We start from the raw sequence: 23,584 nt of genomic DNA on the forward strand, positions 1-23,584 counted from the left end.
TTGACTTGATTTGATTTGACTTGACTATGCATTACAATTTCATATCCACCGCACATTGACAAACTACACTTTGCACTTAAACTTGTCATCGGGATCGGTTCATTAGCCAATACAGTCGGCAAGAGAGTACTGAGTCACCGGAATGTGGAATAAGACCGTCTACTCATTTACTGCCGACACCCGATTCCACCCACTCAGTAAATGAACTGGGTTCACAGAACTGGTTCTTTGAATTTATTTTGGAGCATTTAAATAACTTAACTTAAATAGTAAGGCAGCTTGAGCGTCATCATCCAGCTATTTTACCCAATTTATCCAGTTAAAATGAACCTGACAATGTGACTTTCTCCCTCAGGAACGCTCTGCTTCTCACGAATGTCTCTTCCTCCCCTATTTCCCTCACTTAGGCAACTTTTACGCCTTTAGTTCTATAGATGTGAATTGAATAATATGACAAACTCGTATTATCACAAATGTAAAACAGAAAGGCAGTAACTTACGCTTCACCAGAGCTAGCCCAGCCACGCAGCAGCTCCATATCAAACAGTCTGTTGCCAAACCAAATCTTCTTTCCCCAGAGTTGAAAATCGCCTCTCTCGTCCAAACCCGCGGAATCAAAATGCTAAAACGCTAAACGCTAAAAATGTCAGATTAAAAAGGACTTTGCATTTTCAGGTTCATGTGCAGTGACTACAACATTTAAATACACTCAACAAAAATATAAACGCAACACTTTTGTTTTTGCTCCCATTTTTCATGAGATGGACTTAAAGATCTAAAATTCATTCCAGATACACAATATTACCATTTCTCTCAAACATTGTTTGTTTCACAAATCTGTCTAAATGTGTGATAGTGAGCACTTCTGCTTTGCTGAGATAATCCATCCCACCTCACAGGTGTGCCACATCAAGATGCTGATCTGACATCATGATTAGTGCACAGGTGTGCCTTATACTGCCCACAATAAAAGGCCACCCTGAAATGTGCATTTTTTTGCTTTATTGGGGGTCTGGGGACTCAGAACCAGTCAGTATCTGGTGTGACCACCATTTGCCTCATGCAGTGCAACACATCTTCTCCGCATAGAGTTTATCAGATTGTCAATTGTGGCCTGTGGAATGTTGGTCCACTCCTCTTCAATGGCTGTGCGAAGTTGCTGGATATTAGTGGGAACTGGTACACGCTGTCGTATACGCCGGTCAAGCACATCCCAAACATGCTCAATGGGTGACATGTCCGGTGAGTATGCTGGCCATGCAAGAACTGGGACATTTTCAGCTTCCAAGAATTGTGTACAGATCCTTGCAACATGGGGCCGTGCATTATCTTGCTGAAACATGAGGTGATGTTCATGGATGTATGGCACAACAATGGGCCTCAGGATCTCATCACGGTATCTCTGTGCATTCAAAATGCCATCAATAAAATGCACCTGTGTTCTTCGTCCATAACAGATGCCTGCCCATACCATAACTCCACCACCACCATGGGCCACTCGATCCACAACATTGACATCAGCAAAGCGCTCACCCACACGACGCCACACACGCTGTCTGCCATCTGCCCTGAACAATGTAAACCGAGATTCATCCGTGAAGAGAACAACTCTCCAACGTGCCAGACGCCATCGAATGTGAGCATTTGCCCACTCAAGTCTGTTACGGCGACGAGCTGGAGTCAGGTCAAGACCCCGATGAGGACGACAAGCATGCAGTTGAGCTTCCCTGAGACGGTTTCTGACAGTTTGTGCAGAAATTGTTTGGTTATGCAAACCAATTGTTTCAGCAGCTGTCTGAGTGGCTGGTCTCAGACGATCTTGGAGGTGAACCTGCTGGATGTGGAGGTCCTGGGCTGGTGGTTACACGTGGTCTGCGGTTGTGAGGCCGGTTGGATGTACTGCCATATTTTCTGAAACGCCTTTGGAGACGGCTTATGGTGGAAAAATGAACATTCAATGCACGAGCAACAGATCTGGTTGACATTCCTGCTGTCAGCATGCCAATTGCACGCTCCCTCAATGCTTGTGGCATCTGTGGCATTTTGTTGTGAGACAAAACTGCACATTTCAGAGTGGCCTTTTATTGTGGGCAGTATAAGGTACACCTGTGCACTAATCATGATGTCAGATCAGCATCTTGATGTGGCACACCTGTGAGGTGGGATGGATTATCTCAGCAAAGCAGAAGTGCTCACTATCACACATTTAGACAGATTTGTGAACACTGTTTGAGAGAAATGGTAATATTGTGTATCTGGAATGAATTTTAGATCTTTAAGTCCATCTCATGAAAAATGGGAGCAAAAACAAAAGTGTTGCGTTTATATTTTTGTTGAGTGTATGATGTAATTCTATAATAAAACATACTCTTCATTCATTCATTTATTACATAAATAAAATGTGTCTATATTTTAAGTATATTCTACTCATCTCTGAATTATTATAGTACAATGTAGAATTTACAGTTAATTTAATACATTTTACTCTACAACAAAGTTGGCTTTGTCAGTGTATATTATGTATATTTATATATATAAACAGAGGATATAAAGAGACACAGTCTGACAAAAAGCAGTACACAGTTTCACCAGAACATAGATGATAACAGGGCCATTCCTACTGAATAAAGACTAACTTTTGGTCTGGGAGGATATTTGTCCTATAATCCACCTCGACTCCCTCTCACAGTCACCTCACAGATAAAAACATTCATGAAATGAAGGACGTTACATACATAAAACAGACATAATGTATTTTATGTAATGAAAATAAATAAATGTTTTAGACATACTTGAGGTACATGTCATCTTTATTCTTTCGGCGTTTCAGTGAAATGGGTTATAGCAGTGTCTTGCATGCAGTTTATTTATACACTACAAGCATTATGCATATGAACGATGGGAGATGTTAAAGTCTATGTAATAAAAACATTCTTTCATTATGCATAAAGTATAGTGTACGTACTGGATGTTTTAATTACATGCAAAATATACTTACATGAATGGAAATATACTTCTATAACATGGATAACAACAGATGAAGTTGTGACACAGTCTAGGGTGGTTGTCATGAGACGAGCTGACAAAAGCAACAACACTGCCACTATAAAAATGTAAACAGAAGTAGGAAACATGAGATGTGTGATGCCATGTCCTTGAGACAATCATTCGGAATATTCTGAGCCATCTTTCCTTCAACTAAGATATTTATCATGATAAAGATTGAGAGGTAAACTGCGAAGAAAAAAACAACAAAAAACAACAGTTTATAAAGCACACAAAAACATAAACGGCCCAAAGTTTCCAAACAAATATGCAGTAAAAGATTGAAAAGTAAAGGTTGGAGAGCAGCGTCATATAATCATATCATCAAACACAGGGCTTTGACATATGAAGAAAAATCACCGTCCGTGTAACAGTTTTTCAGACATTTACATTGTTCACCTGCTAAATGTATAGTATCCCCATCTGCCTGAAAAGAACAGATCATTGAGAATATATTTGGTTTTGTATCGTAATTGTTCCATAACTTCATAGTCTTTACATCGAGGTCCATCAGTAAAAACAACCATGAAAGAAAACAGACAAAGGGAGGTAAAGGTAGAAACGAAGAGGAGACCTGTATTTTGAGGAAGTCAAAAAAAAAAAGTGAAGTGATGGTGCTCTCCTGTTTTTAGCAGTTTCATGATAATAAGCAATATTGTAAATGGTACATATAGCGGGCTGAGATGAAGGACGTGAATGATTTTTGGATGATTCAACGAAACTGAATGTGCAAAGTATTTCTGCCACTGATAATCAAACATAATTGACACAGCAGGGGTGGATTAGCTTGGACTGCAGGCTAAACTCATGTTTCTGTATTAAAGACACAGTCATGTCGCGACTGTATTCTTTGCACCATGAAGCATGACAGACAGGGAGAGAGCGGAGGTGAAAGAAGTACACTCTAGCATGCATTATCATGGACAAACCTTCATGCAGGTCGACATTTCTAACCGCAGCTGGATTGGTCAAGTATTCTAAGTGCTACGAGACGAGGCTTAAAGCAGTGCTGCTCTTTGTAAAGACTACCCCTGAAGGAACAACCCTTTTGAAAAGTAAAAGAAGTGTATAAAAAGTCAAGTAACCTAAGCTATGAATTCTCAAAGTAATAACGTAAAAACTGTTTTTTTTTTCTCTTTGCCTGAAAAAAGGTAGGTAATACAACAGTCAGTGATATAACAATAATTCAAGACACTGGGTAGCAGAACTAGCTGCAATAGAAGTCAAAGCATTAACTAATGTGTCTTTCAGAACACTTCAGCGCTAACAGCCAAAAGGCATCCTTGCTCCGGAACACGGACAAAGTAGTCCACAGCTACGGCCTGAAAGAGCCACCTCCCACAAACCCTTTAGACTCATGTAATTATGGTCATTCTGGTAGAGATATCCAGACTGAGGGAGTCCATTGGATGGTTTAAGTCACTTTCAAAGGTTGTAAACATTTTGCCATTCATTAAAATGTCTTTGTCGCGTCTCCAGCACCCGTTCAGTTATAATGCTCACTGACATCTTTGCCCTCAACCTCTTTTTCGCTTTTGTCTTTCTCATATTTGTTTCCCCCGTTTGTTGTCACATTGTTGCATGAAGGCTGAGGGGCTGCTGAAGGTGTCAGTTCACTTTTATCAGCGCTGGAAATGTCTCGGAGAAAATCCTCTTTGCCGGTGTGCGTCGCATCCTTTTGAATGCTGTCGGATGTGCCAGAGGGCTTCATGGCAACGTGATTCTTTGCGTACTCTCTGAACGCTCTCTGGATGACCACGGCCGACGTGTCCTCCTGCTTGCGGCGGAGGGTGGTAGTGATGGGCTCGTAGGACAATTTGGAAGGATTGGAGGCCATGAAACGCTCCTCCATCTGGGCCCTCAGGATGTCCATCTCCCCGCCCTCGCCCAGGACCCGTTTCGTGAACGCAAACAGGATGTCCAGGCAGTGAATGCGTTCACCGCTCACCATCGGTAGATCCATAGAGATCAGTTCCATCTTGTTAGGCATGGCTATGCGTAACGGCGGGTCCAGAGCATCCGCAAATTCAGACAGCCTTCTGTACTCCATGAACTGTGTCGCGTGAGGATCAAAGCGCTCCCAGACCTCGTAAAACGTTTCGAAATCATCCTCGCTTAGTGGGTCGGCGCTCTCCTCAGTGGCCACGCTGAAGTTCTCTAGGATAACCGCAATGTACATATTAATCACAATCAGGAAACAGATGATGATGTAGCTCACAAAGAAGGCAATCCCCACAGGAGGATTGCCACAGTCCCCTTTAACACGACTGCCGGGATGCTCTGTGCTATTGTTACAATCATCTTCGTGATTGTTGAGAATGGGAGCGAGTAGGCCGTCCCACCCTGCTGAGGTGGTGATCTGGAACAAACAGATCATGCTGTTGCCAAACGTCTCAAAATTGAAAAGGTCATCAATGCCCGACTCCCTCTTGACGTAAGCGAAGTTCGACATGCCAAAAATGGCGTAGATAAACATCACCAGGAAGAGTAACAGGCCAATGTTGAACAAGGCAGGAAGTGACATCATCAAGGCAAACAGGAGTGTGCGGATTCCTTTGGCACTTTTAATAAGGCGGAGGACGCGGCCGATCCGGGCCAATCGGATGACTCTGAACAAGGTTGGCGAAACGAAATAATCCTCTATCATCTTTGAGAGAAACATGCCTAAAGAAAGAAAGCAAGAAAAACACATTAATCAAACAAAACACGCACACAGACAAACACACACACACACCTATATATAAATGAATGATTTGATTTGATTTGGACTGCAATGAATGGTGGGTCGTACCAATGATCGACAGGACGACGACGATGAAATCAAAGACATTCCAACCATTTGTGAAAAAGTATTGGCGAAGTGCGATCATCTTCAACAGACATTCTCCAGTGAAGATTACAATGAAGACCAAATTAATCCAGTAGAGAGTTGAACTCTTTTCCTCGGACTGTTGTTCAGTTTCCACCATCATGGCTACCATATTAAGCCATATTAGAACCATAATGACAATATCGAATGCTTGTTTTGTGGTGAAGTCAAAGATGTATCCTTGAATTTTGTTCTGAAATAGACACAAGGCGGAAAAACACAAGTACATTTTAGGTGTTATGAAAGGAAGATGGGATTTGTAGTACAGATTAGATGCAGATTAAAGTTACACACCGCCGGTCTAGGAATAGGCTTTTGTGGTTTCTTTGAACCCAGCTTTTTCATGGCATTGTAGTATTTCTTCTGTTCTTCAGTCATGAAGATGTCTTGACCTCCAAAGTAAAGAGGAGATGTGAGGCACGTTAAATCACAGCAAAGGTGATTAATGCATCTGCATTAAGAGGAAGTGCTTTTACATTTTGCATGTATTTGTCAAACTGTTTAGAACGCATATCTGATACTTATCTTTTTCTTTTGCTGATTGAAATTGTCTATGATGACACCAATAAAGAGATTGAGTGTGAAGAAGGCTCCAAATATGATGAAAACAACAAAATACAGGTACATCTTCAGGTTGATCTCATATACCGGTTGTTCTTCCTGTTATAATAATGACAGAAAACAGAGACATTAGTACATTTATGTCATAATCTTTAAGATTTAAGTCCTGGATGATTAGGCTGGTGCTAACAGCAAGTGTGATTTAATAGTACAGCCAACACTCATAACTTGTATGAGTATTTGTTTCCAGGGAATCCAAAAGCTCAGTTGTTCAGTTGTTTAACTATTTTAAATCTTCCACACTTAGATTAATAATTTGGTGGTCTGAGTTCATGAACATAAAAGAGATTATAAAAATGTAACAAACAGTATGTTAAATGCTAAATCACCTTGCTCCTTGAATCCACAGCAGCATACATGATCTCCGTCCAGCCCTTGAATGTAGCCTTGATAGAAATGAATGATATCCACATTTGCATAGATTCAGTTTTCCAATCAAGCAAAGTATTCACATATACAGTACATATCTTCAGTTGCCACTTACCACTTGGAGCAGTGCAAGGTAACCAAAGCCAACATTGTCAAAGTTGATTTTGCCGTTCTTCCAGCGAGCAACCTCTTTGGGAAAGTCTATACACTGGGACTTGTTATTAACGTCCGATAGTGGGAAATCCGTATTCGAGGTTCTGTTGATACATTTGCCGTACTTCCCCTCGAATAAGTTGACTCCCATGATGCTGAAGATGAGCCAGAAGATGAGACATACCAGCAGAACGTTGAAGATGGAGGGAATAGCTCCGAGCAGGGCATTGACAACCACCTGCACGGCAACACACAAACACAATCTGTCTGTGCAGCAGAGATTACAGGGTACTTGATGCACAACACCGTATGCTTAATGGTCAGGGGTCCAGTGACTCTTACCCTCATGCCTTCGAACCGAGACAGGGCTCTCAGAGGCCTGAGAGCTCGCAGGGTTCTCAGAGACTTGATGGGACCAATTTCATTATACCCCATGAAATTGGCGACCATACTGATCACCGAGACCTACAACACACGCACAAACACACGTCTTAAGAAAAGTGTTTTCAAAAAGTAAGCGTATGTGTCCATCTGTGTTCTCAGACGTGTTTCAACCTACATCAACGATGAGGAAGTCCAGCCAGCACCAGGCATTAGTAAAATACTTGGCATATCCATATGCGACCCACTTCAGTAACATCTCCAGAATGAAAATGTAGGTGAAGATTTTGTCTGCAAACTCCAACACCGTTTTAATGGTCTTCCTCTTCTCGATGTAGACATCCTCAAACGCCTGGATGTGAAGAATGTGTGATGTAACTCAATAAAATCACTGACAAGGGATACAATATACAAATACACGAAATACACAAATCAGGTATTCAAAAACAACTTTGTTGACATGTTTTCCTGCACATTTGTCTTACCAGTGCTCCGCTGCTCAGCAGGATCATGAAAATGATGAAGCTCTCAAACCAGTTGTGCTCCACGATCCGGTAACAGGTCTTCCTAAGCGTCCACCACACCTTCCACCAGCCCACGTCCACGTTAACCTGACAACACTGGAACTTTTGCACACATCCTAAGAAGAGAGAAAGGGGAGATGGTGATTTACCGGTATTAGATTACGCTAAGGCTGTAGTGGGTTAAGTGGTGGTCGTAGTAGTACTCACCATCAGGAAAGCAGGCATCAGGTTCCAAACATTCTTCCAAATCAAAGTCTACAGACTCTCCTCCCTCCCCGCCTGGCAGACCGTCTATTGTGCTGCCTTCAGAGGAGCTGACCTGGCCATCGTCCTCTACGTTCTGCCAGAGTAAAACCAGTGTTAGATGAGCAAACATAACAGTGCCTTAAGGGGATGACATGCTGAATATAAAATACGTTTATAACGTTTTTAAATAGGAGTCTATATGGTTTCTAGTGCTGCCCAGCCACTCCATAACTCCACTTAATGTGGCAGATAAAGGGAATGGTGCCACTGATTAGTCACTTTAATTTAATATTATTTAATTACATAGTAGACGTTATTAATTTAGATAAACATAAATGATATGGGCATACTACAACCATCTGCCTAGCATGACTTTAACCTGTCAAATATTTGCTTAGCCAATTATTGACACACAAAACATCTACTTGTTGTATGATGCATATGAAATATAAAAGCAGATTACATTTAATAAGGGAGAAATATCCAATTAAATCATTGAAAATGTGCAGCCTGGCAGTGTTCTACAGTAGCCTGATGTTGTATGGCTTTCTACAGGGTGTGTCTCCTAATAGCTGGTAGATGAGAACAGCTTGAATGCCTTCCTGGAGGATGCAGCAGCACTTGGCTGCCCTGGGACCAGCTAATGCCGAGCAGGCAATGATGTAAGCATGTTAGTGTGATATATGGTGAGGACTGAAGTCAATGTGTTGATGGTTTGCGCTTCAATCTATCAGTTTTCTGTCAGATGCACTTGAGAAAAATTCAACAAAAACATGAAATATAATGTTGTGTTGGATTATCTAAAGCATGGTTTGCAGAAAATGTTCGTATGTATGTGGTGAAATCAGAAAAGCACTGTTATTTTTAAATTACATATTTCCTGTTGCAGGATGCGAAATCGAAATCTCAGAAAATTAAACACAACTAAAATAAATTGTATTTAAATTAATTTGGCTTTCACTGACATTTGAATGAATAAAACTATTGCAGCATCAACCAAAGTACAAACTGAGAGCTGGAGAATGAATTAAGTCAAAACAAACAAAATACATGGATGATTTGTTAAAAGATTACTGGATGGTTATTTTAATAAATGATGTCCATGATAATTGTAATGTGTAAAGTGTTCTTACAAGTTCTTGAGAGCATCTGTATAGCAGCAGCAAGTAAGGAGCTGCTTTCCTTACAAATCTACATATAGATTGTACACACAGCTATTGAAATCTGAGACAATATTTATATAAATGAAATTCACAAATTAAATAAACAAGGAGCAACAACAATCATATAATACACAGTGTGTTTCTTGTACTTCTTTCACATTTGTGAGCTTGCTTCCGACGCAAAGCACAAACAGCCCCCTTAAGAGGAGGATTCAGCTCCCAAGCACTCAGGCTTAAATGGCACATAATGTAATCTACACACTGGTATTTTCCTGTCCATGGCCTCCCCTCGTTAAAGGATTGTGGTATATGAGACCTTTAGGGAAAACCCACGTCACATGCTCATACCCCAGCGCCATGGACTTAGTCAAGTTGACTACTGCGGTGATTGATCATACCGTGTAGCTACAACAACACAAGCAACAAAACAGAAATCCTCAGCCGTCCATCACACATCATAAACATCCGTGATAAGTAACTACATTTCTAACAGACAAGGCACCTCGACAGACCAAAGGGAACAATCCAAGAGAGCATCCTTACCACATGGCATCCTGGTACATCAGAGGAGGCACTGCTGAAGTCCTCCGTGTTGAGGTTTTCAAAGTCTGACTCCCCCACAGCAATCGGAACAGTGACAGTCAGACTAGGATTGTTGATGAAAGACATTATGGAATCATCACTCTTGCTGCTGACTATGTACTTGTCTCCACTTTTGTCCACTCCGGTCACGTCCCCGTTGCCATTTATGGGAAAGTCGTTGATGGTATGGTTGGGTACGCCATTCGGTCCTAAAGGTTTGTGGAGCTCATCCAGAGATTTGTCCTCACCCTTCCCTTTTTTCTTCTTCCCGAAACAGACGCTGCTGCAGGTGCTACGGAGCAGGGACTTGACGAAGGCGATGCCTCTGTGAATCCGTCCGATGGCGACCTGCAAGTTGTTCATGTCGCCGTCATCTTCCGTCGCCCCCAGTTTGTCAGCGCTGAATGAGCTCAGCAGCAGGGCCAGGAATAAGTTCAACACCTATCACATAATGACATGACTTCATGTGAGATTTCTTCATCTTTTTAGCTGCTGTACTTTCTGATAACAACAAAACTTGCGTCGCTATAAAACTGCAATCATGGGTGGTTATTATTTACATCCATCAGCTAAATCTACAAGAGCTGGACAAGTTGGGCACATGAATTGACCAAAAGAGATGAAAATGTACCACAAGGTTTCCAATAACCATGACCATCATGTAGACAATGATGCACATGGCCGGCTCAGCCACTTCCATACAGTCCCACATGGTCTCTATCCACTCTCCACAAAGCACTCGGAACACAATGAGGAATGAATGGAAGAAGTCATTCATGTGCCAACGGGGCAGGGTGCATTCGGTATTGATTTTGCACACACAGTCCTTGTAGCTTTTTCCAAACAGCTGCATGCCCACCACGGCAAAGATGAAGACGATAATGGCCAGCACCAGCGTCAGGTTGCCCAATGCCCCCACCGAATTACCAATTATTTTGATCAGCGTGTTAAGAGTGGGCCACGATTTCGCCAACTTGAATACTCTCAGCTGTAAAAAAAAAAAAAAAAAAGGTTATTTCAAATCTTTTGGCGCACAAAGTGCGAAATTTCGGCTATGTGATACATATATAACTTACCAGTCTGAATGACCTCAGAACGGACATGCCGCCCACCTTTTCCAAGCAAAGCTCCATCAAGCTCAGACTGACAATGATTCCATCAAAAATATTCCATCTCTCCTGGAAGTAAAAGAATGGGTCCAAAGCAATGATCTTGAGGACCATTTCAGCTGTGAAGATGCCAGTGAATACCTTTATAAAAAGGAAGGATGACCATTAATAAACATGTTTGTTGTTGGGTTTTTTTAAACAAATATGTTCTGTACTCTACCCTTACAGTCCACTCACCACATTGCCCACATACAGCATATTGGAGAATTCTTTGGACATTGGATAATGCTCCATGGCCATAAACAGTGTGTTGAGTAGAATGCAGATTGTGATTGCCAGGTCCACAAAAGGATCCATCACAATTAGTTTAATGACCCCCTTGATCCTCATCCATGCTGGACAACATTCCCAGATGAGGAAAGTGTGGGCAAAGTCATACAGGCACGGAGGACACTTCTGCCTTGACTCCTCAAGCTCTGATGCACACGTGATGACAAAAGCATATTTTGAAAAGTATATATAATCAAGATAGGATACTCATGCCATGGTGTAGAAACACCTACCCTCCATAGTGTTCGTTATGACGCTAGCTATACTGTGAGCTCTCTGTCTGAACTCTGGGCCCTCGAGGAAGTCCATGAACTCTGGGTTTGCTCCTCCATCAGCCTGTCTGTACTCTGTGTCAGTGGTGTCAGCCTGGAGATAAAAAACGAAGAAACAATGAAAGAGAACTGTGCATTAGAAAGTTAGATATTTCTACACTACATTGACTCCAATAAGGAAATCTTACACTAAGCTCTATGCGATAACAACAACACAATACAATAATGGCACCCTGGTTAGATTTAACGGTTATGATTGCCTAGCATATGGATCAAACAAAAGTAGAATGGTAAGGAAATCGTTCCTGTCCATCAGACACAGCATTGCCAGTTAAGAGTTAGAAGCATTGTGAACCAGCCACTTAACGCTCAAAAACTCCTCCAGTAGATCAGTCCTGTGTCCGTGCGTGAGTGAGTGAATCAGTCTTTGTGTCTGTCCACGGCTAATCTTGCATGCTATTACAGTAAACTCCAGACTGTTTTGGGTGCTCATTTGCGGCTGCATGCTCAAGGACCTCTTGTGGTTTGAGTGACTCACGCTTTCTCAAAACCTCCTTTTATTGCCTGTTTGATACCGCCATTGACTCTTTGCTGAATCCCCGCTGACTGCCGCTGCTTTGCAATCAGAGAAACTTTGGGGGAAAACACTCTGCTCACTTTTAGCAGTTGGGGGACGGTGTATTTGATTAGCAGCTAGCAGAACAACCAGTACACACATTGCTGAGTACCTCTCGGCGGCTTAGCCAAAATAAATGCTTAAAATGGCAGTTGTGCCCACGAGAAGGAATGGAGACCCATGCCTTCACAGAACTGGTGCAGATGTGTAACTCTGGACTAAGACTTGCTGTCTAGACAGGTAGTTAGCCAACTGCGGGTTGTATTAATTCAATCAAATGTTACACAGACACACCTGGTGGTGATCTGCAGCTTTCTAACTGCTTGTATTTTTAACAATGCTAGCAGCATGACAACATGCTTGGCTTTTAGTGAAAGCTCGACAACTATTGTGTGGATGGTCAAGTACTTTGGTGCTTTGGATGTTTGTACTACTGGCAGTACAGAGTACAGTGCAAAGTATGATTCCAACACAGAAATGAAACAAGAACAAGAAAACCGAAATAGACAGAGCTATGGATTATTGGCTTTAGGCAAATGAAAAAGGGCCATGTGGGTTAGACAGCCCTTTCTTACGTTGTCTCCGGTGGAGGCCACATCTACTGTTACTTTCGGCAGAAGAAGCCCCACAGGTGACGATGGGAGTGAATTCCCGCCCACCAGAGACACAACCCCATTGCGGTCTACAGAGCTGTGCTTGATCCCATTGGGTGAAAGTAGGAGATGTGACAAGAAGCTGCGCTGGCTCATGCTACTGCTGCGTCGATCACAACTCCGCGGAAAAAACAAAGAGCCCCTCCGACTCAGGTTGTCCTCGAAAATGCTGTTCTCATCATCGGCAAAATCATTTTCTGAGCCCACACTCTGCGCTTGACTTCGGAAACTGAAAAGGCTGGTCCTGCTGTTCCGTCTGGATAAGAAGAGGGGTCCACGAAAACTCAGAAAGGACTAGGAGAGAAAGATATTCTTCAGTAGATACATGATACATGCTGAGCGTAAAGAGGGAAGAACGGTGACGCATATGTGCAAATGATATAAAGGTGATTTCTGTGGTGAGGGGAAGAAAGAATAGTCTGATGGTGATGATGAGGCTGATGATGGTCATTATAATGTCGTTGGGGAACGTAAAAAACTGCAACATCAAAAATAATAACTGTTGTAGTATGGGACGGATGATGATCATGATGGCGAAGAAGGAATAGGTGATCATAAGGATGATCACAAGTGATGATGATGACGACGATGATGATGATGATGATGATGATGATGATGATGATGATGATGAGCATTGTAAGGAGGAAAATTGCAGCAAAAAAAAAACATCTTGATGACGAATGACAGCAAGAATATAAGGACTTGATGAGGATAAAGAAGATGATCATGACAATAATGGAGACAATGAAGATACAGGTGATGGTGAAAAGAAAAAAAGTTGCGATAGCAGTGAATAAAGCGTTGCATCAGGCTTAATTCCATGGCATGAAAGCGAACGGAAAATGTTTAACTAATTTGTGAAGGACCAGGAAAGTGAGCAACATATCTGCCATTCAAGAGAACACAGTGTTTTGATCTTTCCTGATGCCATCTTATTTTTTTACATACTGTGGTCGCTGGAGGAAGGATGAATTTCAAGCAATGCTACTGTCTGACAGGCTCGGAGATGAATCAGCAACTAAATTATTACGTGATGCTTAATACAAGTTGTTGACATCGTCTATACCACTGTAATTTGGTGGGATTTTAAACTGGAAACATTTAAAACATATATAATACATATATACACATTCATGATACATAGGTAGCAGAACATCGCTGTTTTCACAGACAAATCATATTGAGAGATCATACTGAACCTGATGTGCGGATGAGCATTTCATGTCATAGTTGAGCTGGTTTGGATCCACAGAGAAGCGGCAGTGAGCTTTCTGCACACTGTCCTGTGTCTCCGATTCAGGACCCTTCTCATCAGCCCCTTTGCCCTCCTCCTCCTTTTTTTTTTTCCGCCTGTTGCGTCTCTCTTTGGCACTTTTGGAGCTGAGCTTGGACTTGTCAGAGGAGCTCGCAGGGCCCACGGCATCATCGCTGGCCTCCCCAGTCTCTGCAGCAGCTGCAGTCGCTGCTGCCTAGAGGGTGACAGGTGGAATAAATCATTTTGATTCACATATTGTTCAGTTTTTGCTGATAACATCGTCAGAAAGGGCGTCTTCTATTTGGAAGAAACAATACAAACTGCTCTTTTTCTGCATTGAGTAATTATATTGTATGTATAGTATTTTATTGGAATCAGTTGGGACCTGTACCTGAGCGTCCTCCTGCTGCCGTTTCAGCTGCTCCATCATGGCCTGAAACTTTTCCTCCTTCTCAATCTCCTCCTTTATGGTGGCCTGGCTCTGCTCCTCGTAGGCCATAGCTACCACAGCCAAGATCAGGTTGACCAAGTAGAAGGAACCGAGGAATATCACCAGCACGAAAAACATCATGTAGGGCTTCCCAGACGCCCGCAACGTCTGGAGGGAAAATAAACAATGTAGTGATATACCTGCTCGAAATAATGTCCAAATAAGCATATGATCATCTCGGTTCTCAAGAAGCTATCATGAAATACATGTACATTATATAAAACGTAATTAATTTGATTAAATGCCCAGGGAAATTTGCTGTTGTGACACCATCAGGCCAAAAGTTAAAATTAAAAAAAATATAAAAGAAAATTAACAAAGAGTCACTGACATACAATACATTTGGTGTATTACACAGTATTATACAGTGTAGTGTTGTATTACTGTTTGCTTTATTTGATCAAACTTCAAGCCTATTCAGTGGCACTAGGCCATTAGGGCCATTCAAGTTGTGTTTGCCTGACTCACAGTGGGACTCATCTTTGTTCCTACTGAACAAGGTGCACCTCCATGTGGAGGTTTGTTTGAACACTAAATACCAATATTGTAATGTGAAAATGCTTTGTGTCAGAGCCCGTCCTTAACACAACAAGCACTGGCTTTTTGTGTATGTCTTTAGAGAAGCAGACCGTTCAAATACAGCATCCCCCACCACACATGAGATCAAATATTTCATCAACTTGCCACCAAACCAGCTGGTTAAGTAGTTTGCTTCATACAAAACACAGCTGGAACATGTGGACTTAATTAACACTTCACAATAATTATTTCAAGGTATTAAGGAATTTAACACGGCTGTTAAAAAATACCAGGGCTCAAAATTTGGAGCCAAATGGAATTGAGTGCTTTTTGGCATTTCTGTGTTATCCTTACAGAGGTGACTCATCTTCACACTGCTCACTCATTCAATTACAGATCTGAGTGATCTTTACAATGACTGACAAAATACATAAATATGTAACACAGGAAACATATTCACTCTTGTTCAATACGTTTGGCCATTAACAGTCCTGTATGAATACCTTTAAACATTGGGTATGTATTTTAATTTAATTTATGTCAATAATAAAGAACATTATTGGAGTTTAAGTTTAAAGTTGCCTTCCCTGTGGAGCTTGACTTGGGCCATTAACTCTGCTCTCTCTATATAGGCTGCCAGCACGTTCAAATTATACTGTATGTAGAAACAACATTGTCTTTTTTACGCAGATGACACTCAGCTGTATGTTGCGGCTTATCCTGAATGCTGCTACAGTAAACTGCAGACGTGTAAGTGCTCATTTGCGGCTGCATGCTCAAGGATCTCTTGCGGTTTGAGTGACTCACGCTTTCTCAAAACCCCCTTTTATTGCCATTGATTCTTTGTTGACTCCTCACTCACTATTCTTAACCTGCCCCCGGTCGGTAGGGGCCACAAATGATTACAAAGCTGAGTCAACGCTGCTCTGAGCACACACACGCGCACACACACACACACACACACACACACACACACACACACACACACACACACACAAACACACATCTATCTATCTTGATAGATATGTCTATTATTTACTGAAAATCAGTAAAAAAAAAAAAAAAAGGAATAGAATAAAATTATAGGCACAAAAAAGCTAAAGCAATTAAAACATTCATTCTAATTCCTTTGCGTACCTGCTGGTAAAGCTTTTCCCAGAAATCCTGTGTCATCAGTCGAAACAGAGAGAGGAAGGCCCAACCAAATGAATCAAAACTGGTGTAACCATAGTCTGGGTTCTTTCCCGCTTTGATGCACGAATAGCCCTCTGGACACTGCCTGCAACAAACAGAGAGTATGTGAAGCTCAGACGAATCATCCTGGATTCACACTGCAAAGTAATGTTACTAAGAAACAGTTGCATCATACAAGGATTTTATACATTCTATGTTGTATTTAGTCTTGTAGTGGTTGGGTAATAAGCTTACCCAGCTGCACTACCGTTTCCACAAAGCAATGGATCTGGTTTGCCTGGAAGGTAATAATGATTGCCTGATGGAAAAAGACGGAAAAATATACTTTTTTGTCAGCAGGGGTTGCAAAAAAAGTCCTAGATATACATTGAATTATATTATAATTGCAATTCTAATGGGTACACCTAAGTACAAGAGTCCTGCAATAAATAAAAAAAGTAAATATGTTGACACCCAGGTTAGAGCAAAGTCTATTCAACTGTGTAACTGCCTCATGTAGATGGAATATGTTGCAGAGTTCTTGTATTTGATGGTAGAGGAGCACATAATAAAGTGATGAATATTGAAATAAAACACAAATATGATGTTCTATTAGCTTAACCTTTTATTTATCCTTTATGTAAGTAATACCATTTATGATTTTTTTTTTTGTGAAGGACCAAGCTGTCACTTACTCAAAGTGGAACAGAGGAAAGTTTATTACTCACTGCTATTGAGTATGTATGCATCCCAGTCAAAAGCCTTTTCGTTCAAGTCGGTCCCAGATGTGACATTCATGGTGGAATTATCAATTGTCCGTATACACTTTTGCCTTAAATGGCCCATAAACAGTTGTAACCCTATAAGGGCAAAGACGCTCAAGCAGAAGACGGTGAGAATCATCACATTGGCAAGCTTCTTCACTGACTGGAACAACGCACCGACGATGGTCTTCAGGCCTGCAAAGATACAGTAGCAGGTGTTACTCTGACTAGTCAATTCAAAGACACCGTCAACATGAACATGAAAAAGTGAGCTCTGTCTTTAAAAGGGTACTCCACTGATTTACTGGTTTAATGGTCAATGCAGCACAGACATATTATCATATTATTATATTGTCTTTTTTTGTCATTCCACGCATTTTCTTTGTCTAATCTGGTGCCCTCATCACCCATAATGATGGACAGCTGTGTTAGGTGTATGCTCGTAGTGGTTATAGCCTCAAGCTGCAGGCATCAGACCCCAGTGGTGACTCAATTGACATCAATTCAGCCACAAAAGGCTTGATACGACCTCTTCACGGATGTAGTATTAGTCCTCAAGACCTGCAAACTGACTTTGTTGTGTAAAATCAGTGGAGTTTCCCTTTAAAGTAAAACCTTCACGCTACTATCTTAGCAGTAAGATGAAGATCCCTCACAAGTAGGCTATTGTGGTGGTTTAATAGCAAACACTAGAAATGCCACCCAGCTTAATAATATTTTAGTTAAAAACTAAATATGGCTATCGGACACAAGAAAGTAACACAGGAAATTAAGATCTTGCATGACGTTGATATTGTACATGCAACAATAATGGGAGGCACCCTCACCACAGAGGCCTTAACCACAAACAAAGAGGAGCAATTGACTGACAAGGAATAGTGCAAGAAACAATAGGAGCGGATTGTTCAAAACACTTAAGCACGGAGCTCACAGAGTAGCTATGCAAGCTGAACTAGCCTCCTGAGGCTGGAGAGCATAGAAGAACATCACATTTTGCTGCGTGAGATTCCTGGTTCCAGTGGTTACACTGCACACGAGGGTCAAACAGTTGGACCTGAAAATGTGACACACCCATCTGAACCAGATTTTTTTTCAGGATTGTGGACGTTCAGATTGCTGAAACAACTCTGTGATAACGGGAGGGGAGATCACTGGAGGAGGGGAAGTTGAAGGGTGGCGGGAGAAATCGTGCAAGAGGCTATCTAACACACACTTGCTCCTACTGCTTACCTGGGATAACTGAAATAGCTTTAAACGCTCTCAGCACTCTGAACGTGCGAAGGGCTGAAAAATTGCCTAGATTTACAAACTCTGTTACATACCTGCAGGGAAACTTAGAATTACTATTGGAAATCGACTGAGACAACAATACATCTGACATAGATTGAAGCCATCGATGTGAAATAGATGATTTCATGTTCACACATACAGAATCAGGTGAAGCGCTCGACAGTTTAAACCAAGGCATGCACACCGGTGAAGGCGGAATGATAATGAGGTCACAGTGATGAGCAATAAGGCCACACACATTCAAAGGTTAAGTCTGGTGATATAGTATAGTGTTGTTATTGTCAACAAATCCCATAAAAAGACTAAAACTGTGACATAGTTTATAGTAATAGTAATAGTGTCCAGCTGTTTTAGAAAATGATATTGTCTTTAAAAAAAGTGAAAATATATATCTGTGAGCCGTTTTAAAAGATTAACATCTTCAGTGGGAATGAATGGGCTTGTTGCCGAGTGCCACAGAAAGATGTTATCAGCATTATTGGTTTGCAATTTGTTGACTGTAACAAAAATATAGAATAGCCTTAACTTTAAGACCTAAAAATGGCTTTGAATGAAATGATAAATGGTAATATACATAGGTAATATGTCATAATCAACACGTGGTATCACATCTTAACAGAAGCATTGCTTTTACTAGTGAAACCAGTTAAACTCATCCATACAAATAACCTTTGGGGGAAAAGAATGTAACATCTGCTCAAGCATTGTTGTGACTGACTACTTACGCCATGACAATGACACTGAAATCCAGCCAGTTCCAGGGATCTCTTAGAAAGGTGAACTTCCCTATGCAAAACCCTCGAGCTAAAATCTTAATGAGGGATTCAAGTGTATAGATTGCGGTGAACGTGTACCTGTTGGAAACATAAAGTAGTCGTTAAACCAAACTACATTTTCACATTCATGAAACATGATTGTTAGGCGATGTGTAAAATCGTGGGAAACTCACTCCATGTTCTTTGCCCAGTCAGGGGGTCGACTCAGTGTCATTAATGCACAGTTGGCAAGGATGGTGCACATGATCACCATACTGAACAATTTGCAGGCGCTTGTCAAGGAAGCCACTTATTTTATTAGGGATAAAAGCTATTTTTTTTGTTGTATAATTCATCATAAACTCATGCAGGGAGGCATTGTAAACAATTCATATAGGACAGTATTGTGGGCTCAACATAGACGTGATTCATGCTTACCATATTTATACCTTAATGTAAAGGATATGAGTGCACCAAAATCTTAATTGATATTCTTCTAAGAAGATTGAAGGGGCTCAGGAGGTTCAAGGCAGGAGCGGCGTTGAAGCGGAAGATGAAGTTCCCTTTGTTTACTACTATAAAAGTCTGACAGGGAAAAAGAGATACGTATAAATACTCTTATTTCTTGGCTCACTTCAAATATCTCACTATAGCTGACACAAACAATGATTGATGTCTACTTACGACTATTAACAGCACACATTTCGCCGTACAAATTGCTAATGACATTTTAGTATATTGCTGATGAACCTCATATAAATCTATTTTACTGGCCTGGACTTCCTGTCATCTAAGATCCAAAGCCTCTTGCAAACATTTCCGTACAACTCTCCTTCGGCCCCTTAAGGAGTGGTGAACCACAAATAATACCTTCATCTTGACACATTATTGGAAAAATACAAATGTGTGTCTTTAGATCAAGCAGACCTACTTTCTGATTACAGTAGAAGGGATCCATGTCCTCCAGCGGTGTCGACACCATGCCTTTAGGAGTATCCCCATACAGAAGAGGGAGTGATTTGCCCGCCTCCAGGTCACGGCTGGGCTTGAGGTCGTTCTCATCTTTGCGTTTTCTCTTCTCTCCCTTTGGCTTCTTGGCCTCCTCCTCAGAGATGCGTCTCTCGATGACTTTGAGGGACTCCCGACTGAAGGGGCGGAAGCTGTGTGAACCTGGTGGTACAAGCAGCTGTGCCATCTTTTCATCCTGCGCCTTCAGAGTGAACGGCTAGCCTCCAACATGAGAAAGGCCTGAGGGGTCAGAACACACGAGGAGCTCCCATCAGAGGTGGACAACTGAGCTGTGTTTAACATGGGATGTTGTTTCATTGAAACTCACTCCTGGCAACTTTCTATTAGCATATTAGAACGGCTGTAAATGGAGAGGAGAGGAAAGCGGGTGTGATTCTGTTCTTTTGGCCAGAGATCATCATCTCTGGAAGTGACGGGCTTTAATGAGCCTGAATTGCCGCCAGCCCTGCTAAATTTAGACGTAATTATCTGCTCCTCTGTAGTTAAAATTAAGATTTGACATGACAATGATCAATTCCAGGTGAGATCCTCGCTCCTCTCCTCCATCCCTCAAAATGAACAGTCTGCTTTTTTTCCCGAGACGGCGGAGGAATAGATCCATCCTCCTAATATGATGTGTTAGGCAGAACCTGTGCAGTATTAAATATGAATGCACTCTAGACTGCACTGCATCGGACCGCACCGGGTGCTCTGCCACCGATGCTTTTTGTCTGATCTGAATGTAACAGTGTAATAGAATACTTCCACACGTTGTGTCTGTGATGCAAGAAATCAATCACAAACGCACCGGTCAATTAACTGCCCACAGCACTGGGTTGTTCCTGTGTGATGTAATTGTGACAACAAGGAAGATCCAATTACTGAAATAAAATAAAAAATAAAAAAAAGCTTTGATTTTGAACATATGTCTGTGCACGTAGTTTGCATGTCTGCTTCGATTTTGGGGTTGTACAATATCAGCATCTTGCACACAAAGCACAACGAATCAACAGCGTGAACATTGCCTCCAGTTGCCGAAAGGTTCCGTGTTTGCCTCGCACAGTGAGATGATCACTTGTGTGTGCATCGGCGGTGCTGTCATCTCTGTGATGGAAAGAGGACCAACTGCCAACAACCAAACTGCCGATGTTGTCAAAGGCAAAGTATTCAGCGTTGTGTGTGTGTGTGTGTTGTACTGTATGAGAGTCCAAATTAAAGGATGTGTTTTTCTGGTTTTGTACAGGTTTTGGTAAGTGGTGCACATTTTTAATGGATGATATTGTTCATGCTGTGGTCTTTATGAGTGAAACATATATGTGATATATGCATCATCATACTCTAGTAGCCCTTTGTCACAGCCCCCCCTAATTGTTTATGCACTATCACGTATGGTACAGTAAGCACTGAGCCCCGGGTTTTCTTCTGCATCAAGTACACTGAAGGTACCTCTGATGTGATGATCTACAAAGACTCCAACTTAAACAACACCGGAACAACTACAAGACAGAGAAAGTTTTAACTCCAACCATAAAACAAATGTTGGTCACCCTAACAAGGTCAACCTGCAGCCACTCACCTCTAAAGAGGCATGCATCATTCTGTCAATCCGTCCCCAACTCATTACACGCAACTTGAGATACGAGACGCCACTTTGAAGCTTCAAATAGTCCCACTTCAATTTATCTGCGACCTGTCGGCATCGTGACCTCGTGTCGACTCGCCTAAAATGGATATATTTGCCCCTCCCCCCCGAATCTCGCTGGAAAAGACTGTCAACACATTCGTTTGCTGTTTGCTACGCACCATACATTAAACGCCGTCCTGCTGCCGAGCTTAAAGTGACGACTGACCCTGGCCTAAGGCCACGTCATACACCAACAGGTATATTAAACACCCACACAGTGACAAACAGAAGCTCGGCTTGAATTGACCTCAAAGTGGAAGTGATAGACTATTGCAAATAGGTAAATAGGCTTATAAAAGCCCCAATTACATAGGCATTCAATTGTGTTAATCGTTAAGTTTGGTTATATTTTTGATTATCAGAATTATCTGCCTTCAGGATTTTTGCCAACATCTTTAAAGTGATTATTGGAAGCAGACTTCAAGAAAATAAAGACTGGGCTTGGTGCACATTTTCTATGTCAAGACAAAACGCACATGTTTAAGAGTTATTGTTTATGTAATAATTTCTCCTCTACACTGTCTTATAGTAACACTATATACATACATGGTTATTAGGATGCCTTTCACTAATGAGCAGGACACCTGTATCCAGAATGATCACAGTTCAGTATCTGTGGACTCCGTAAGGGATCAACACACTTACAGCCCTTGAGTGCTCACTACTAATGCTCGCTGCCTCCTCTCACAGACTACAGGATCAGGGATTAGAGCTCGCTCATTCAGGGCGTTGCCGAAAACGCTGATGATGAGGAGCTGTTAACATAGTTCTCTGGAATAAAGTGACGTTCTTGAGTGTGTATGCGTGCCTGTGTGTGTGTGTGTGTAGCCTAATCTCTAATTGACAGCAATCTAATAATGATGTTGACAGTCATGCAAGCAGGAAGTCATCTAAGATGGAGTGTGGGCTAATAGTTGCCGCCATGCCCATTAACTTCTGTAACATATTGTAGCCCATCATTTGCACTCTCGTCTTTTGTCCACACGAGGAACAAGAGATCAATCCCCTTTTTATCTCTCCACCATATCAGGCCTTCAACACATCACAAACGATAACATCTAACAATTTGACATATTGTGAAGTGTGAAACCCTGGCAAGCAAAGTTCTTTAAATATGAGGTTATTAAATAGGCTAATAGATCACTTAGAGCATCCCACCTGATAGATAGATAGATAGATAGATAGATAGATAGATAGATAGATAGATAGATAGATAGATAGATAGATAGATAGATAGATAGATAGATAGTTTTACTCTCAGCTTCAATGTTCCATATATATATCATTGACACACAAAAACAAACTTTTCCAATCAATTTTTGCCCGTCAATGTTGAAAAAAACAACAACAAAAAACACTAACAGATTCTGTCAACTCACCATCAGTTTTCCATCCTCGACAGGTGAATCAAATACGCGTGGAAAAGCTTCACTGTGTGTAACATGTACGTCCGTTTAAGGTGTTTTGACGACTTCTCCCAGATCAGAACTGGTTTCCTCGATTCCAGAGAGAGAGAGAGAGAGAGAGAGAGAGAGAGAGAGAGAGAGAGAGAGAGAGAGAGAGAGAGAGAGAGTTTCATCCGCCCCTGTGTGCGGCACGCACTCATAGAGGTTGCTAGTGCTTCCGGATGTTCCCGGGTACCGAGTGAGGCCATGGTTGTGGGATGATATTGTTGGTGGAAATGAACCTGGGTCATTCTCGGGAATAAAGAGG

General features: G+C 41.6%; 1 protein-coding gene and 1 pseudogene across 2 annotated transcripts; both read right to left on the reverse strand.

Annotated features, from left to right (window-relative positions):
• Window positions 1-2,792: 2,792 nt before the first annotated feature.
• Window positions 2,793-19,457, reverse strand: scn1laa (sodium channel, voltage-gated, type I-like, alpha). The gene is made up of 24 exons (XM_084023520.1): window positions 19,374-19,457; window positions 19,150-19,278; window positions 18,365-18,456; window positions 17,099-17,329; window positions 16,626-16,689; window positions 16,335-16,476; window positions 14,580-14,786; window positions 14,133-14,402; window positions 12,856-13,227; window positions 11,626-11,758; window positions 11,300-11,538; window positions 11,030-11,203; window positions 10,585-10,941; window positions 9,915-10,394; window positions 8,170-8,302; window positions 7,924-8,078; window positions 7,617-7,790; window positions 7,400-7,522; window positions 7,020-7,295; window positions 6,865-6,921; window positions 6,440-6,574; window positions 6,209-6,313; window positions 5,837-6,107; window positions 2,793-5,709 (listed from the first exon to the last, which is right to left on the reverse strand). The coding sequence occupies exons 1-24, from the start codon at window positions 19,451-19,453 to the stop codon at window positions 4,532-4,534; spliced, it is 5,577 nt and encodes a 1,858-aa protein (XP_083879646.1). The 5' UTR covers window positions 19,454-19,457; the 3' UTR covers window positions 2,793-4,531.
• Window positions 19,458-19,629: 172 nt separating this feature from the next.
• On the reverse strand, window positions 19,630-23,375 carry LOC311022443 (sodium channel protein type 2 subunit alpha pseudogene; annotated as a pseudogene). Its single transcript, XR_014599310.1, has 3 exons — window positions 23,251-23,375; window positions 20,111-20,427; window positions 19,630-19,764 (listed from the first exon to the last, which is right to left on the reverse strand). The product of XR_014599310.1 is annotated as a sodium channel protein type 2 subunit alpha pseudogene (transcript).
• Between the last annotated feature and the right edge of the window lie 209 nt (window positions 23,376-23,584).

This window comes from Eutrigla gurnardus (assembly GCF_963514095.1).
Source record: "Eutrigla gurnardus genome assembly, chromosome: 12".
NCBI classification, from domain to species: Eukaryota; Metazoa; Chordata; class Actinopteri; order Perciformes; family Triglidae; genus Eutrigla; species Eutrigla gurnardus.